Genomic DNA, 18,275 nt, shown 5'->3' on the forward strand with positions numbered 1-18,275 from the left:
CGGGGACTTATTATACCCAACAATGTTCAGCAACATACGTAAAAAGTATGGCGATAGATAAAACTACTCGCATGTCCAATATGTTTCCTTTTATTTTTTACAATGTCGCATATGGTTTGGTCACCACCATTATAATCTTTCTTTAGAGATTTAACGAATGCACCGTTTTCAAACTTTCGAACAGTTTCAAGTTTTTGTTTAATTGAAAGCACAACTCTTGAGTTTGCCCATCATTTTCATGATTTCTAAACAGAAAAAAAAAAAATTCCGACAGCCCGGACATACATAACAATAAAAAATTTGTCCTTTTGCGGTGTAATGGAACACAACAATTGACGCAATGCACTAAAACAAACCAAACATTTGGATTTTTTTTTTTTTTTTTTTTTCCCTGTATATTACTAAAAGTATATTCCTGTACATTAATTGGGTGATGGAATTCTATCAGGGATAAGTAGCAATATCTCTCTTCTGGGGAAGTGCTGCTTATTTGAGGTTTAAGACTAGGAAACTAATTGTAAAGAAATACGCTATAGTGCTAACTTTGCAACCTTACTACACATTTGGAAAAACCATAGAGCAGTGCCACCGTAAGAAAACCATTTTTTTGCATCCCATAGTGAGAACAAAAGAGAAAAAAAACACATTGACTTTGACAGGATGCAGTAATGTCTTAACTATCACAGCATTTTGTTATTTTTATGATGCAATTACATTTCCAAACACTCCCTAGCATTAGCATTAGTAGAGGCATTTGATGCAAGAAAGCAAGCTTATGCAGCATCAGCCAAAAAAAAAAAAAAAAAAACCACTTCACCCCTCTGTTCGTTCAAAATATCTGTCCAGCTGAGCCTTAAACTTATTTAGGCTATCAACTTCCACGACAAGGGATGGAAGTCTGTTCCACCAACCAACCACTCGCTGGCTAAAGGCAAATTTCCGCACGTCTATCCTACATCTGTCTTTCCTCAATTTGAATTTATGCCCTCTCAGGTGATTATTCTGAGCGAGAGGAAGAATCCCATCAGCATTGAGCATGCTCAAACCATTCAAGGCTTTATACACCTATCAGATCACCTCGCTGGTGCCTAGTCTCCAGACACTGTAATTTGCAAAACTTAAGCCTTTCTTCATAAGAGCACCCCTTTGTTCCATTCACTAATCTTGTTGCCCTTCTCTGTACTCATTCCAGCAGCTCTACATCCTTCTTGAAATGAGGCCTCCAGACCTGTACACAGTACTCTAGGTGTGGCCTGACCATTGCCTTATACAAGGGAATAATCACCTCCTTATCCCTGCTAGAAAAATTCCTATATATCATTGACAATACACCATGAGCTACTCTTGCAGCCTGTCTGCACTGCTCAGAGAACTTCATATTTGCCTGCACAACCAACCCCAGGTCCCTTTCATTCTCTACCACTGTCAGTGTAGTACCACAGAGTTGATACGTTGCTCTGGGGTTGCTGTTTCCCATGTGTAGTACTTTCCATTTGTCAATGTTAAACTTCATTTGCCACCTCTCAGCCCATCTGCTCAAACTTTCCAGATCCTGTTGCAGCAGCATAGTGTCAGTAGTGTCCTTGACAACCCTACCTACCTTTGTATCGTCTGCAAATTTCGACATTAAGCTTGATATACCCTCATCAATATCATTTATGAATACAGAAAACAATAATGGACCCAACACTGAGCCCTGAGGGACTCCATTAATAACATTAGTCCGCGACGAGCAGTGTCCATTGATTACCACTCTCTGTCTTCTCCCCCACCCAGCCACCCCTTTATCCACAGCAGCAATTTGCCTCCAATGCCACACTGCTCCAATTTGTGTAGCAGTCTTCCATGTGCAACAGTATCAAAAGCCTTTCTAAGATCCAAGTATATAATATCAAAGTTATTCCCTGCATCCAGTTCCTTTGTGACTGCATCATAGTATCCAATAAAATTGGTCAGGCAAGACTTACCCTTCACAAAACCATGCTGTGTTCGAGCTATAGCTGAAGTCTTGTCTAAATGATCCTGCAGTGCTTCTTTAACTAGTGCCTCCATTAATTTTCCTGGAACAGAAGTTAAACTCACAAGTCTATAATTACTTGTGTCAGCCTTTGATCCTCCTTTGTGAATTGGGGTCACATTTGCACATGTCCAGTCTGTGGGTACCTCCCCTGAGTCCAAGGAAGCTCTCATAATTATGGCTAAGGGTTTGCTTACTTCCTTTACTGCCTCCTTTAATATAACTGGATAGATCCCATCCACCCCGGGTGCCTTTCTTCTGTTTATCTTCAACAATTTCTCCTCCACTTTACTCTTAGTTATTACAAGATTCTCTAGCTTACTGCTAGAGTTGAATACACCTCTGGCTTTCCCCTCGCTAAATAACTCCTCATGTGTGAATGTCGATGCAGAATATTCATTTAGTTTGTTAGCTACCTGAGCAGGATCATCAACAGTTGACCCATCGATATCAAGTGGACCAATCTGATTCATCCCTTCCTTCTAGAGTTTACATAAGTAAAGAACTCTTTGCTGTTTTTCTTTGCATCCCGTGCCAAGGATTTCTCGTAATCTGCCTTCTCCTGCCTAACTTCCTTTGTAACTTGGTTGCATATCAACTTGTATCTATCATAGGCTTCTGTGTCATTTGTTAATTTGTAAGTATCCCATGCACTTTTCTTCTCTGCCATATGCCTCATTAGTTCATCTGACATCCATTCTGGCCTAAACCTTGAACAATATTTCTTAGTTGGTATGTAAAGCCTAATAGCTTCCAAGATAAGTTCTATAAATGCTTTCCATTTTGAATTTGCTGTTGGTAACATCATCAGTTGATCCTACTGTATAGAATTTAAATACTGTCTCAGTCCATCGTAGTCGCCTTTACGAAAGCAATAACCCTTCCCTTTACCCCTAATGGTAGTTACCTCTTTGAGTAAATCCCACTTCAGCACACTGTGATCGCTGCCACCTAGTGGTTCATTTATCTGCAGATTCTTAATGCATGAAGAATCACTGCTGATAATCAAATCAAGAGTATTACTCCCTCTAGTTGCCTCCCGAACATGCTGATGTAGAAAACAATTATCCAATAAATCCACAAAGGCCCTGCTAGTGTGTGAGTGACCAGCCCCCAAATTCCAGTCAATATCTGGGAAATTAAAATCTCCCATTATAAGACTCTCTGATTTACTGGCCCACTATTTCCCTGTACAGTTTCTTATTATACTCATCAGAGTCATTAGGCCTATAGCACACTCCTACTCTCAATTTTGATCTCCCAATGCTTATGTCACACCAAACTGACTCAACACTGCACTGTCCAGCGATGTCAACTGGCTTCACTTCCTTGGTTTTTATGTGTTTCTTAACTAATAGCATAACCACCCCCTTCCTATCCTGTCTATCCTTTCTGTAGACATTGTACTCCCCAAATTCCAGTTCCGCATCCCTTATATCTGTGTGACACCACGTCTCTGATATCCCAACAATATCTGCCTTTGATGTTTTGAGCAATACCTCAAATTTATCAAATCTGTTTACTAAACTCCTAGCATTGGTGTACACACAAGTATACATGCACCTATTTCTATTCTTAGCTACCCTAACACAACCTATGTGTTTACTTGTACCGCAATGACTCCCAGCAGTCTCTGAAATATCCTGCATCTTGTTTTTCAGGCTTCTGCTCATTCCAATAGAAGCAGTGCAAGAATCTCTTTCACCTCTGCCGGTGGTTACTGTTAATCTATTCATCTTTGTCTCCCCCCAAACTAGCAGTTTTCCGACCCACCTAACACTGCCTCGATAGCATCAGCAAGTATTCTTGCACCCTTTCTATTTAAGTGTATCCCATCCCTGTAGAAGCAATCTCTCTTATTAACAAGTACAGTCCAGGCTGAAAAAAATTCTACCCCTTGAGCCTTGCACAATCTTTCCAGGGCCGAATTGATCGACAAGGCTCTCATCATATACTCCCCCCTATCGTGTCTGGGCAGAATTGCAGACACTTTCAAATTCAACCCTAATTCTCGGCTTTTGTTCAACAGTGACCTGTACTTGTTAAGTAATTCTGCCGGTCTCCTACTTTTAATATCATTAGTGCCAACGTGTACAACTATATCACCTTTTGTGCTCTTAAATCACCTTTTGTGCCCTCTCTAGTTCATTACACAAATATACATGGTCTCAAGTCTAATCTCAATGATGTCCATTTCCACTTACAGTCAGCTAAACCAAATGTACTTTTTCTGACAGAATCTCAGTTATCGGTTGATTCAACTACTGCTCATCTCAGTTGCCCAAATTATTCGCTATATGATTCCTTTTGCCTCAAAGGTGGTATTTGTGCATATGTCCATTCCAACATTCTCTGTCAGTCTTGTTAATTTGAAATCTCCTCTTTTCGATCTTCTCTGGCTTAAAATCTCTCTACCTCATTCTGTTGTCTCTACCGTTCTTCCAACCCCACTAATCACTTGGAACTCTTTGACTTCCTCTCTTTGCAACTTGACTTTCTCCAGTCCAACTTTCCTAACCATGAGGTAATTTTCCTTGGTGATTTTAATGTTCACAACTCCAGCTGGCTTCTGTTTTCTAGTCACACCGACTCAGCTTGTCGAGATGCTGAGGCTTTTGCAATTACTAATGACCTTGCACAGATTGTTCATTTACCTACAAGCATACCGAACAATCCTAACAATACAGACAACACGCTTCATATTTTTCTCTCAAACAACCCTTCTAAGTACACGGTCGAAGTGAGTGGTCTTTTAGGCACCTCAGCTAACAACTTGGTGATTGTCTCTTCTCCAATGGAGCATTTATCTTATGGCTATTCCCAACCTCATGTTGTTTGGCATTACAAGAATGCAAAATGGGATGACCTGAGAGATTTCTTCTTTTCCTTGGTCGGATTACTGTTTCAAAACTTCTGATGTAAACGTTTGCTCAGATCATGTCAGTAAAATTATTCTCGTAGGAATGGAATTCTTTATCCCACACTCCACTTTAAAATCTTCCTTTATCTAAACCTTATAATAGTGTGTAGTGACGAATCCACAAATTCATTTATTGAATTTGTGGATTCGTCAATCCACAAATTCAATAAATGCCTGAGCACATTTGCAATAAATGTGCTCAGGCTGTTCAAGAGAAGAATGTTGCATATCGTAATTGGCTTGTTTCCAATTCTTCAGTTTCATTGTCTGCCTAAACAAAAGCTGCAACAATTGTAAAGCAGTTATTAATCAGGCCAAACTAGATTTTGAACAGGCTAAGAGTAGAAAACTTACTTCTTGACCTAATGGTAGCCGAGCATTCTGGTCTCTTGCCAATGCTATTGGCCGCAACTTTTGCCCATCTCTGCTCCCACCTCTGTTAAAAACAGATGGTTCAGTTGTCACTTCAGCAAAGGATAAAGCTGACCTGCTAGCATCCCGTTTTTCTTCCGACTCATGTATTAATGATCTTGGCAAAACAGCTCCCACCATTTTCAACACGCTCCATTCAATGTCTCCTGTGGTCTTCCATCAAAAGGATGTCAGAAGGATTTTGACAAATCTTGATGCAAAGAAAGCTCGAGGTCCTGATGGTATTTCCCCACTTGTTCTCAAAACCTGTGTTCCTGAACTTAGTCCTGTTCTTTGCTGCTTTTTTCACTTTCTTATTCCAAAAAAAAAAAAAAGATGATTTTCCTTCTGCTTGGAAATTTGCTCATATCCAGCCAGTTCCTAAAAAGGGCAACAAATCCCTCCCACCCAATTATCGTCCCACTGCAATTACTTCTACTCTTCCTAAAGTAATGGAGAAATCAATTAACCGCCAACTCTTATATCTATCTAGAAACCTTGCATCTGATCAAAGATCGCCAGTATGGATTCCATCAGTGTTGATCCACTGGTGATTGTCTGGTTTATGTTACCCATTTATGAACAAATTCAATGGAAAAATTCGGTGAAACAGAAGCAGTTTCTCTTGACATCTCAAACGTTTTTGATCATGTTTGGCATAAAAGGTCTTCTAAACAAGCTTCCATCTTATGCTTTGCCAACTGTTTTTTATAATTGGTTATCAAGTTTTCTCTCTGATTGCTCACTGATGGTAGATGGCTCTCTCTCTTCTAACTTCTCCACTAATGCTGGTGTCCCCCGAGGTTCAGTTCTTTCCCCCACTCTTTTCCTCTTGTATATTGGCGCCTCCGTAGCCAGGTGGGAAGGAGCACACGCTTCTTGATTAGACCGGGGTTCGAGCCCGTCACCACCAAATACGGAGGATGCGGAAAGGTCAGGGAATGACCACCGCATATTCCCGGAGCAATATGGCCTTAGTTGCTAATGCTCCTAAAAACCAAAAACAAAAAACAACAACAACCTCTTGTATATTAATGACCTTCTTCCATTGACTGGAAATCCTATCCATAGTTTTGCCGATGATAGCACATTGCATTCCACTTTCCATTTTGAGAAATCTTACCCTGCTCACTCAGCTTCAACTTCTTGAATACCTGCTACAAATTCCTTAAATGCCAATCTCCAGGTAATTCTCCAGTGGAGCAAAGACAACTTAGTTGATTTCAATCCTTCTAAAACTCACTCTTATCTTATATCTTGCCAAAAGGATTCTTCTGCTCCTATGGTTATCTTTGGTGACACTCCAGTTTCTAGGCAAGATGATATCTCTTTTGGGGATTACCCTGACTTCTAATCTCTCTTGGCATAAGCACATTACAAATATTGCTTCCTTTGCATCTAAAAAAACTTGGTTTTCTCTTTTGCTCATGGCATTACTTTTCTTCCAAACAACTGTTCACTCTGTACAAATTGCAAATCCGTCCTATCATGGAATATTGTTCCCACATCTGGGGCGGCGGCCCCAAAACCTCTCTCAGGCTTCTAGATTCCATTCAGAAGAGAACAGTTAGATCAAATAATGACTCAACTCTAATAGAGTTTCTCCACTTGCTGTCTCATAGATGTACTGTTTCTTCTGCATGCCTTTATGCAGATACTACTTTTCTTCTGAATGGCTTCTATAATTCCAGCTCTCTCTCAAAACAGTCCGAACACGTGCTGCCACCAGCCAACATCCATTTACTGTCCAACTTCAAACTCACAGAACTTTTCATCTTTCCGTTTATTCATTCAACTGCCATTTTCTGGAACAACCTTCCTGCATACGTATTTCCTGAAAATTACAGTCTACAGAAGTTCAAGTCTAATGTCAACAAATACCTTCTCTCTTCTTCTCGACCTCTAACACAAGCACAGTACTAAGTACTATAGGTTCTAATACCTCTCGTGTTTGTTTCATGACAGGAAAGTGGAAGAGGTATTCCTCTTCCACTTTCCTTTCAGTCATTTAACTCCCCAATGCAGTTTGATAAACTTCTGACATCCCCTCCCTTAAAGAATTCCTCCTCATTTGTGATTTTAGAGGCAAAATATCTATTCAATTTGTCAGCAGCTTGAGCAGAGTTATCAACAGTTAATTTCCAGATATTTCTCATAATCTGCCTTAGCTTGCCTAACCTCCTTTGTGATTTAATTACAGACTAATTAGCATTAGCATTAGTAGAGGCACACGATGCAAGGAAGCAAGCTAGCTTATGTAGCATCACACAAAAAAAAAAAAAAAGCTCAGATTTCACCCCTCCATTTGTTCCAAATACCTGACCAACTCAGCCTTAAATTTATTTAGGCTATTAGCTTCCACAGCAAAAGATGGAAGCCCATTCCACTAATCAAATACCCACTGGCTAAAGGCAAACTTCTGCACATCTATCCTACAATTTTCTTTCCTCAATTTGAATTTATGCCTCCTCAGGTGATTATTCTGAGCAAGAGGAAGAACCCTTCAGCACTGAGCATGTTCAAACCATTCAAGGGTTTATACAGATCACTCAGATCACCTCGCAGGTGCCTAATCTCCAAATACTGTAATCTGCAAAACTTAAGCCTTTCTTCGTAAGAGGAACCTTTTATCCCATTCACTAATCTTGTTGCCTTTCTCTGTACTAATTTAAACAGCACTACATCCTTCTTAAAATGAGGCCTTCAGACCTGTATACAGTACTCAGGGTGTGACCTGACCATCACCTTACACAAGGGGATAATCACCTCCTTATCCCTGCAAGTAATATTCGTGTATATCATTGACAATACACCATGACCTACTCTTGCAGACAGTCTGCACTGCTCAGAAAACTTCATACCTGTATGCACAATTATCCCCAGGTCCTTTTCATTCTCTACCACTGTCAGAGTAGTACCACAGAGTTGATATGTTACTCTGGGGTTACTGCTTCCCATATGTAGTACTTTACATTTGTCAATTTTAAACTTCATTTGCCACCTCTCAGCCCATCTGCTCATCTTTTCTAGATCCTGTTGCAGCAGCATACTGTCATTAGTGTTCTTAACAATTCTGCCAAGTGTCGTATCGTATGCAAACTTGGACATTAAGCCTGATATACCACCATCAATATCATTTATAAATACATAAATCAACAATGGACCCAACACTGAACCCTGAGGGTCTCTACTAATAACATTAGTCCACAAAGAGCAGTGTCCATTGATTACCACTCTCTTGTCTTCTCCCCCTCAACCATCCCTTTATCCATAGCAGCAATTTGCCTCCAATGCCACACTGCTCCAATTTGTGCAGCAGTCTTCCATGTTCAACAGTATCAAAAGCCTTTCTAAGATCCAAATATATGATATCAAAGTTAATCCCTGCATCCAGTGCCTTTGTGACCACATCATAGTATCCAATCAAATTGGTCAGACAAGACTTCCCCTTAACAAACCCATGCAGTGTCCGAGATATAACTGAAGTCTTGTCTAGATGATCTGCAGTGCTTCTTTAACCAGTGCCTCCATTAATTTCCCTAGAACAGAAGTTAAACTAACAGATCTATTATTATTTGTGTTGCCCTTTGATCCTGCTTTGTGAATTGGGGTCACATTTGCACATCTCCCATCCATGGGTACCTCTCCTGATTCCAAGGAAGCTCTCATAGTTATAGCTAAGGATTTGCTTACCTCCTTTTATATAACTGGATATATCCCATCCATCCCAGATGCCTTTCTTATATTTATCTTCAACAATTTCTCCTCCACTTTCCTCTCAGTTATTACAAAATCATTTGGCTCACTGCCACAGTTCAGTTCATCTCTGGTATTTCCCTCCCTGAATAACTCCTCATGTGTGAATGTAGAGGCAAAATACTTATTTAGTTTGTTAGCCACCTGAGCAGGATCATCAAAAGTTGAACCATCAATATCCAGTGGACCGATTTGATTCATCCCATTCCTTCCAGAGTTTACATAGGTAAAGGTACTCAGGGCTCAGTGTTGGGTCCATTATTGTTTTCTGTATTTATAAATGATATTGATGATGGTATATCAAGCTTAATGTCCAAGTTTGCAGACGATACAAAGGTTGGCAGGGTTGTCAAGGACACTACTGACACTATGCTGCTGCAACAGGATCTGGAAAGGTTGAGCAGATGGGCTGAGAGGTGGCAAATGAAGTTTAACATTGACAAATGTAAAGTACTACACATGGGAAACAGCAACCCCGGAGCAACGTATCAACTCTGTGGTACTACACTGACAGTGGTAGAGAATGAAAGGGACTTGGGGGTGGTTGTGCAGGCAGATATGAAGTTCTCTGAGCAGTGCAGACCAGCTGCAAGAGTAGCTCATGGAGTATTATCAATGATATACAGGAATTTTTCCAGCAGGGATAAGGAGGTGATTATTCCATTGTATAAGGCAATGGTCAGGCCACACCTAGAGTACTGTATACAGGTCTGGAGGCCTCATTTCAAGAAGGATGTAGAGCTGCTGGAACGAGTACAGAGAAGGGCAACAAGATTAGTGAATGGAACAAAGGGGTGCTCTTACGAAGAAAGGCTTAAGTTTTGCAAATTACAGTGTCTGGAGACTAGGCACCAGCGAGGTGATCTGATAGAGGTGTATAAAGCCTTGAACGGTTTAAGCATGCTCAATGCTGATGGGATTCTTCCTCTAGCTCAGAAAAATCACCTGAGAGGGCATAAATTCAAATTGAGGAAAGACAGATGTAGGATAGACATGTGGAAATTTGCCTTTAGCCAGCGGGTGGTTGGTTGGTGGAACAGACTTCCATCCCTTGTGGTGGAGGTTGATAGCCTAAATAAGTTTAAGGCTCAGCTGGACCGGTATTTTGAACGAACAGAGGGGTGAAGTGGAAATGGGTTTTTTTTTTTTTTTTTGGCTGATGCTGCATAAGCTTGCTTTCTTGCATCAAATGCCTCTACTAATGCTAATGCTAAAAGAACTCTTTGCTGTTTTTTTTGCATCCTTTGCCAAAGATTTCTCATTATCTGCCTTTGATTGCCTAACCTTCCTTGTGAGTTTGTTACAAACCAGCTTATATCTATCGTAGGCTTCCATGTCACCCATTAATTTATATGTATCCTATGCATTTTTCTTCTCTGCCACATGTCTCAGTTCATCTGACATCCATTTAGGCCTAAATCTTAAACAATATTTCTTTGTTGGTATGTAAATCCTAGTAGCTTCCAAGATTAATTCTTTGAATGCTTCCCATTTTGAATTTGCTGTTGGTAACATCATCAGTTGGTCCCACTGTATAGAATTTAAATACTGTCTCAGTCCATCGTAGTCACCTTTACGAAAGCAATAACCCTTCCCTTTACCCCTAATGGTAGTTACCTCTGAGTAAATCCCACTTCAGCACACTGATCACTGCCACCTAGTGGTTCCTTTATCTGCAGATTCTTAATGCATGAAGAATCACTACTGATAATCACATCAAGAGTATTACTCCCTTTAGTTGCCTCCCAAACATGCTGATGTAGAAAACAATCATCCAATAAATCCACAAAAGCCTTGCTAGTGTGTGAGTGACCAACCCACAAATTCCAGTCAATATCTGGGAAATTAAAATCCCCCATTATAAGACTCTCTGATTTACTGGCCCACTCTATTTCCCTGTACAGTTTTTTATTATACTTATCAGAGTCATTAGGCCTATAACACACTCCAATTTATAACTACCATAGCTTTTGAATCACCCAGTCATTTATATGCATCCCATGCATTTTTCTTTTCTGCCACTTGTGTCAATAGTTCATCTGATGCCCATTTAAGTGTAAGCCTTGAACAGTATTTCTTTGTTATGAAAAGTCTAAAAGCTTCTATGATTACTTCCCATTATGCTTTCTGGCAGTAAAGCTTAACTGCCAATGTTTAAGACCAGTTATATAGTTTGTCTAAAAATCGATTGCAACAACATTCCCTGGTTTTCCTTGTTAACAACTTTGTCAAACTTAATATTATGAGCAAATTTTAATGCAAAACATGAAAATACCAACACCAAGGTCAATCCTAGGGCATGCATGTAACATCTAAGAGATGTCACTTCTTAAATTTATTTTTTTATTATTTTTTTTTTTAATTTTTAGAGTAAAATCAAATCCTCCCATATACCTTTCCTCACCAATATTCTCTATATGATGATTCAGTATTTTCTGTTTTCATTTTACTTTACTAGAGTTATGAGAATAACTGTTTGTCTTGGCATCTGATAGATGCCAGACCAGCAAATATGATTCCCACCCATTCCCATCCCCCAGAATTAGTAGCAGCATGCAAGCAGCACTCGTCCCACAACTATAATTTGTCCTCCCACTTTACCCTGAAAGATGGCATGTGGTATAAATTATGGGTAATACATCTGCACTAGAAGCATGTAATATTTTATATCTTTTTATCCATCATGTATATTTTTCAAGCTGGAAATTTGGGGATATAAAATGGAAGACAAATGAAAAAAAAAAATCTCAATAAATTTCAATAAATCTAAAAATTGAATTTTTATTTAGAAAAAAAAAAAAAAAAGTCTGCCAGGTGCCAAACAACAGGATTTGTTCAATTTTTTTTTGGAGGTGACAGGTCAAGGGTTAATAGAAAAAATAAATAAAAAATTCAGAATACTGTCCAATTATCACCAGTCTTCTACAAGCTATACATCCCTTTATCCACTATAACACTCTGCCCTCACATTTTTCCAATTTATGCATAGGCCGTTCATACTGTGATAAAAGCCTTTCTAAAATCTATATCAAACTTATTCCTGGAAACCAGTTCCTGTCTAATTACCATAATACTTTTGCAGACTATCAGAGACAACATCTTGATCTTCCCTTGTTTTGGCTCTCACAAAAACACTACTATGGAGGTGGTCATGCAATGCATTTATAGTTTCTTATGGGGGTACATAATAAATATGGTGAATTTCGGTACTTTATTTGCAAACTTGAACATATGTAGCAACCAATTAACCAATCAAATTCTCTCCAAAATCACAAAGCCCTCACTCCCGCATTTTTTGTAACCACCATCCTTCACTTGATTTCCTAAACTATGGAAATTCAATTTTCAATGCCAACAAGTTTCCTCTGGTTTCTTTAATCATTTACAAGTTCAACAACCTTTCCTGTAAGATTGCAAGTACTTGTTTATTTTGGAAATAACAGACCCAAGCACGTTGATAAAACTGAAAAACAAAATAAAAATGACAAAAAATTATTTGCTAGCTAATCTTTAGTAGTCCGTATTTCAACGTAATAGTAAAAAGAAAAAAAAAAAAAATGAAAACCCGGAAAATTTCAATAAGAATATTATCAGTAAAATGTTTCCACCCTTAAAATAGTACAAAGAAAACACTAGAAACAAATTCTAATCATTATCTCCACTTCTATGATACTCAAATCTGTTTATTAAAATAATACTAACCTGAATCTCCAACTACAATAATTTTCACTTTATCGATAGCTGCCATCACCAAATATTGTAAACAACAACAGCGTGTTTAGTTGACTTTAAACATTCACTAATGTATGGATGTATTTGCACATTTCATGTACGAATCAAGTCGAAAGACATATTAAAGAACCACGAAACTACTGAAATCATTTCAACAATTCGTTTATATTAGTTAACACGTTTTTTTTTTTTTTTTCTTGAGAAACAAACTTGCATACAAGAAGCATTAGTACCAAAATCACGCTGTAGGTAGGAGGGACTTGCCAATTTTATTATTATTATTATTATTTTTTTTTTAACTCAGTTCTAAGAGTCTGTCAAAAAGAAACCGAAGAATATACTACACAGGATAATTTTATTCCCTTCCTGTGTTTAAAAAAAAAATAATAATAAATAAGTTGTCTGGATATATCCGAAGATGATTAGAGAAATTCACAGATGTTTACAAATTGAAACTACCAGAATTGTAAGTGGTAATCCTCAAGAATCGCATTTCTGGTTACAACCAATTGGTAAAGCAACCAAGACTGAGATATTTATAGTTATCTGGCTGTTCTTCAAGAAATAATACTAAAAGAATTTAATATAATATATATTTTTTATTCAATTTTCATAAGTGATAAAATTAACAACCATTAAAAACACATCCCTTCCGTTCTTCGAAACCTAGGATGTGCTACCATCCAATTGGTATGTTATTCTCGAATTACTGCGGCTGCTTACAAAGTTGCGAAAGGACCATACCGCTAGGTCAGCCACCGGAAGGGGGGGTGGGGTTCGAGGAGTAAGAGTACCAGACACCGATTTCGAATAGTTGTTAAAAGCCAAATGGGGTTTTGCCTTATAGTTTTGCCACTGCATGAACAGTTCCTTGCATTTCACAATGCTAAAATCTACACTCAGTGATGAGTGAACAGTGAATTGTGGCCATTCATATTCGTTATCGACGATGACACATGGGGCAGTATAAAAATGCCGAGTAGCTTCGTAAGCTACAGCAATTTAATTAACGTCCTTTGGTGTAAGTCAATGCAATAAAGTACAAGTTTTAGGGCCCAGCAAAGATATCACGGAGTATCAAAAGGGCGTGATTGTGGGAACTTGCTTCCGATGCTTCCATATCCGAAAGCACATCTTGTCGGTTGCTCAGAGCCCACTGTGATTAAGTTATACAAAGGATGATGTAAAAAGGATCAAATTATATCCCGCAGAGAGAACTGGAAAGGATTACGCAAGGCATGTTCGTGGTGAGTGTAGAGAGCAGCTCATTGTAGGGGCTCAATGTTCAACAGTTGAAATCGCAATACAATATTGGGAAATCCAGCGATAACATCCCAAATGACAACCCTTTGTTCCACTGACTAATCTCAACCCCTTCTCTGTATTCGTTCTAGTAGCTCAACATCTTTCTTAAAATGAGGCCTCCAGACCAGTATCCAGTACTCAAGGTGTAGACTAACTATTGCCTTATACAAGGGGACAATCACCTCCTTGCCCCTGCTAGCGAAATTTCTATAGAGCATTGACAAGACCTCATGAGCTACTCTTGCAGCCTGCCTGTACTGCGCAGAGAACTACATATCTGACTCCAAAATTATCCCCATGGCTTTTTCATTCTCCACTACCCTGTGTCTAGTACTGCACAGTTGGTATGTTACTTTGGGGTTTCTGCTGCCCATATGCAGAACTTTGCATTTGTCAATATTAAATTTCAGTTACCACCTCTCAGCCTATCTGCCAAACTTTCTATATCGTGTTGCAGCAGTATACCGTCCATACTGTCATTAACAACCTACGTATCGTCTCCAAACTTGGACATTAAGCCTGATGTACTTTCATCAATGCCATTGATAAGTACAGAAAATAACAATGTGCCCAACATGGACCCCTGGGGAACTCCACTAATACATTAGCCCATGAAGAGCACTGTCCATTGATTACCACTCTCTTCCTTCTCCCACCCAACCATCCGAAGTACATTAATTTCCTTTTTCTCCCGAATTTTCGACAGTTTGTTAATTCCAAAACACGGACGTAATAGTCAATACAATCGAGTGAAAAAACAGTTTTTGTGACAAAAAGTATGAGTTTATCGTGTTTATGTACATTGAACAAAGTGAATATTGGTTCTTTAAGTATTTTATTGTAGATTGCATCAACAAAAGATTGAAACAATGCAATTGCATATTATTTCCATTATTATTCTTTGCGTGATTTTTCTTATACGTAGTATTGCAATTATCGTGCAAAAAAAGAGGCGAGCAAAATTGATTGCACATATGAAGTTTGAACGCTGAAAAATAGTCAGAATTTTCTAGTGCGAATGCGCTTATATCGTGGTGTGATTTTTGAACCCCGAGCATCGCGTTATAACGTTTTCACCAATATGTTAGTTAAAAAACACATAAAATCAAAGAAACTGCATCCAATTGATGTTGGTGGACAATACAATGTTGGGTCTGTTTGGTGTAGGCACTAAGAAAGGAAAAATAAGAGGAGGTGTGTGTTATAGGCCTAATGAATCTGATGAGTATAATGAGCAATTGTGCAGAGAAATAGAGTGGGCCAGTAAATCAAAGAGTCTTATAATGATGGTGGCAGTGATCACAGTGTGCTGAAGTGGGATTTATTCAAAGAGGTAACTACCGTCAGGGGTAAAGGAAAGGGTTTTTGCTTCCGTAAAGGGGAGTACAGTGGTCTCAGACAGTTTTTAAATTCTGTACAGTGGGATCAACTGACGATGTTACAAACAGTAAATTCTAAGTGGGAAGCATTCAAAGAATTAATCGTGGAAGCTACTAGACTTTATATACCGATTAAGAAATATCGTTCAAGGTTTAGGCCTAAATGGTTATCAAATGAACTAATGAGACTCGTGACAGAGAAGAAAAATGCATGGGATGCATATAAATTATCAGGTGACGCAGAAGCCTGTGGCAGATATAAGCTAGTCTGTAATCAGGTCACAAAGGAGGTTCGGCAGGCGAAGGCGGATTACGAGAAATCTTTGGCAAAAGATGCTAAGAAAAACAGCAAGGATTTCTTTACTTATATAAACTCTAAAAGGAAGAGGTGAATATGATTGGTCCACTTGACATCGATGGTTCGACTGTAGATGATCCTGCTCAGATAGCAAACAAACTGAATGACTATTTTGCATCTACATTCACACGTGAGGAATTATTACAATTTGAAAATGGAAGAAGGTTATCAAATTGTAGCAGTGTGCTTAATGATTTTGTAATAACTGAGAGCAAAGTGTAGGAGAAATTGTTGAAGTTAAACACAAGAAAGGCACCTGGGGTGGATGGGATCTATCCAGTTATTTTAAAGGAGGCGGAAAAGCAACTAAGCAAACCCTTAGCCATAATTATGAGAGCATCCTTGGACTCAGGGGAGGTTCCCACGGACTGGAGATGTGCAAATGTGTCCCCAATTCACAAAGGTGGATCGAAGGGTGACACGAGTAATTACAGACCACTTAGTTTAACTTCTGTTCCGGGTAAAATAATGGAGTCGCTGGTTAAAGATGCATTGCAGGATCATCTAGACAAGACTGCAGCAATAATTCAAACACGGCATGGGTTTGTTAAGGGAAAGTCTTGTCTGACAAATTTGATTGGTTATTATGATGTGGTCACAAAGGAACTGGATGCAAAAAATAATTTTGATATCATATACTTGGATTTCAGGAAAGCTTTTGACACTGTTGCGCATGGAAGACTACTGTACAAATTGGAGCAGAATGGTATTAAGGGTAAGTTGCTACAATGGATAAAAGGATGGTTAAGTGGGAGAAGACAGAGGGTGGTAATCAATGGGTGCTGCTCTTCGTGGACTAATGTTATTAGTGGAGCCCCACAGGGTTCGGTGTTGGGTCCACTGTTGTTTTGTATATTTATCAATGATATTGATGAAGGTATATCAGGCTTAATGTCGAAGTTTGCAGATGACACAAAGGTTTGCAGGGTTGTTAATGACAGTAATGGCAGTGTGCTACTACAACAGGAACTAGATAATTTGGGCAGATGGGCTAAGAAGTGGCAACTGAAGTTCAACCTTGACAAATGCAAAGTACTGCATATGGGTAGAAGTAACCCCAGAGAAACGTACCAACTGTGTGGTACTACACTTAAGGTGGTAGAAAATGAAAAAGCCCTGGGAGTAATTGTGCAGTCAGATATGAAGTTTTCTGAGCAGTGCAGACAGGTGCTAGGGCGGGTCATGGGGTTTTGTCAATGATATATAGGAATTTAGCTTGCAGGGAAAAGGAGGTGATTGTCCCTCTGTATAAGGCAATGGTCAGGCCACGCCTTGAGTACTGCGTACAGGTCTGGAGGCCTCATTTTAGGAAGGATGTAGATTTGCTTGAGCGTGTACAGAGAAGAGCAACACGATTGGTGAGGGGAATGAAGGGATTCTCTTACCAAGAGAGGCTTAAGTTCTGCAAATTGCAGTGGCTGGAGACTAGGCACCTGCGCGGTGATCTGATTGAGGTCTATAAGGCCTTGAATGGGTTGAGCACGCTGAATTCTGATGAGGTCCTTCCACTTGTTCAGATTACCAACCTACAGGAACATAAGTTCAAATTAAGAAAGGACAGATGTAGAATAGATGTGCGGAAATTTGCCTTTAGCCAGCGGATGGTTAATTGCTGGAACAAACTTCCATCTGTCGTTGTGGAAGTTGATAGGTTAAATAAATTTAAGTAGGTACTGGACAGGCATTTGGAGGGAATGGTGTGATTTTTTTTTTTTTTTTTTTTTGGCTGATGCTGCATAAGCTCCTACACTTGCTTTCTTGCATCATGTGCCACTACTACTACTACTACTACTACTACTACTACTTCTAATGGGGGATTTTAATTTCCCATTTCCCAGAGATTGACTGGAATTTGTGGGTTGGTCACTCACACACTAGCAAAGTTTTTGTGGATTTATAGGATGATTGTTTTCTACAGCAGCATCTTTGGGAGGCAACTAGAGGGAGTAATACTCTCGATCTGATTATCAGTGGTGATTCTTCATGCATCAAGAATCTGCATATAAAGGAACCACTAGGTGGCAGTGATCACAGTGTGCTGAAGTGGGATTTACTCAAAGAGATAACTACCATCAAGGGTAAAGGGAAGGGTTTTTGCTTTCGTAAAGGTGATTACGGTGGTTCTCTTCAAGACAAGGCGTCTTGAAGAGAACCACTCTACAGGTTTGTTGCCACCTAAGTGACGTAACAGGGCTTACCATCGAGAAGGTTTGCATGAGTGTATTTTAGGGAGGCAGTCCAACCGGACTTCTCCTAAATCTTCTGTAATAGAGAGATATTGGATCCATCAGTGTTTTTGGCTGAGTGTCTGATAACACACAGGATACCTGTCTCCCTCTAAGCTACTAGGCTTTTCATACCAACTAAGAAATATTGTTCAAGATTTAGGCCTAAATG

At 39.2% G+C, this 18,275-nt stretch overlaps 1 protein-coding gene across 1 annotated transcript in view; it reads right to left on the minus strand.

Moving 5' to 3' along the window:
• LOC150081214 (rab-like protein 3) overlaps positions 1-12,998 on the minus strand; it is a 103,034-nt gene extending 90,036 nt beyond the window's left edge. The window contains exon 1 of the mRNA XM_090379428.1: positions 12,807-12,998. Coding sequence (XP_090235554.1) covers positions 12,807-12,852 — 46 coding nt within the window. The 5' untranslated portion in view covers positions 12,853-12,998. The remainder of the gene's footprint in view (positions 1-12,806) is intronic.
• Between the last annotated feature and the right edge of the window lie 5,277 nt (positions 12,999-18,275).

This window comes from Mastigoproctus giganteus, chromosome 8 (genome assembly GCF_048544385.1).
Source record: "Mastigoproctus giganteus isolate SK-2022 chromosome 8, ASM4854438v1, whole genome shotgun sequence".
Lineage (NCBI taxonomy): Eukaryota > Metazoa > Arthropoda > Arachnida > Uropygi > Thelyphonidae > Mastigoproctus > Mastigoproctus giganteus.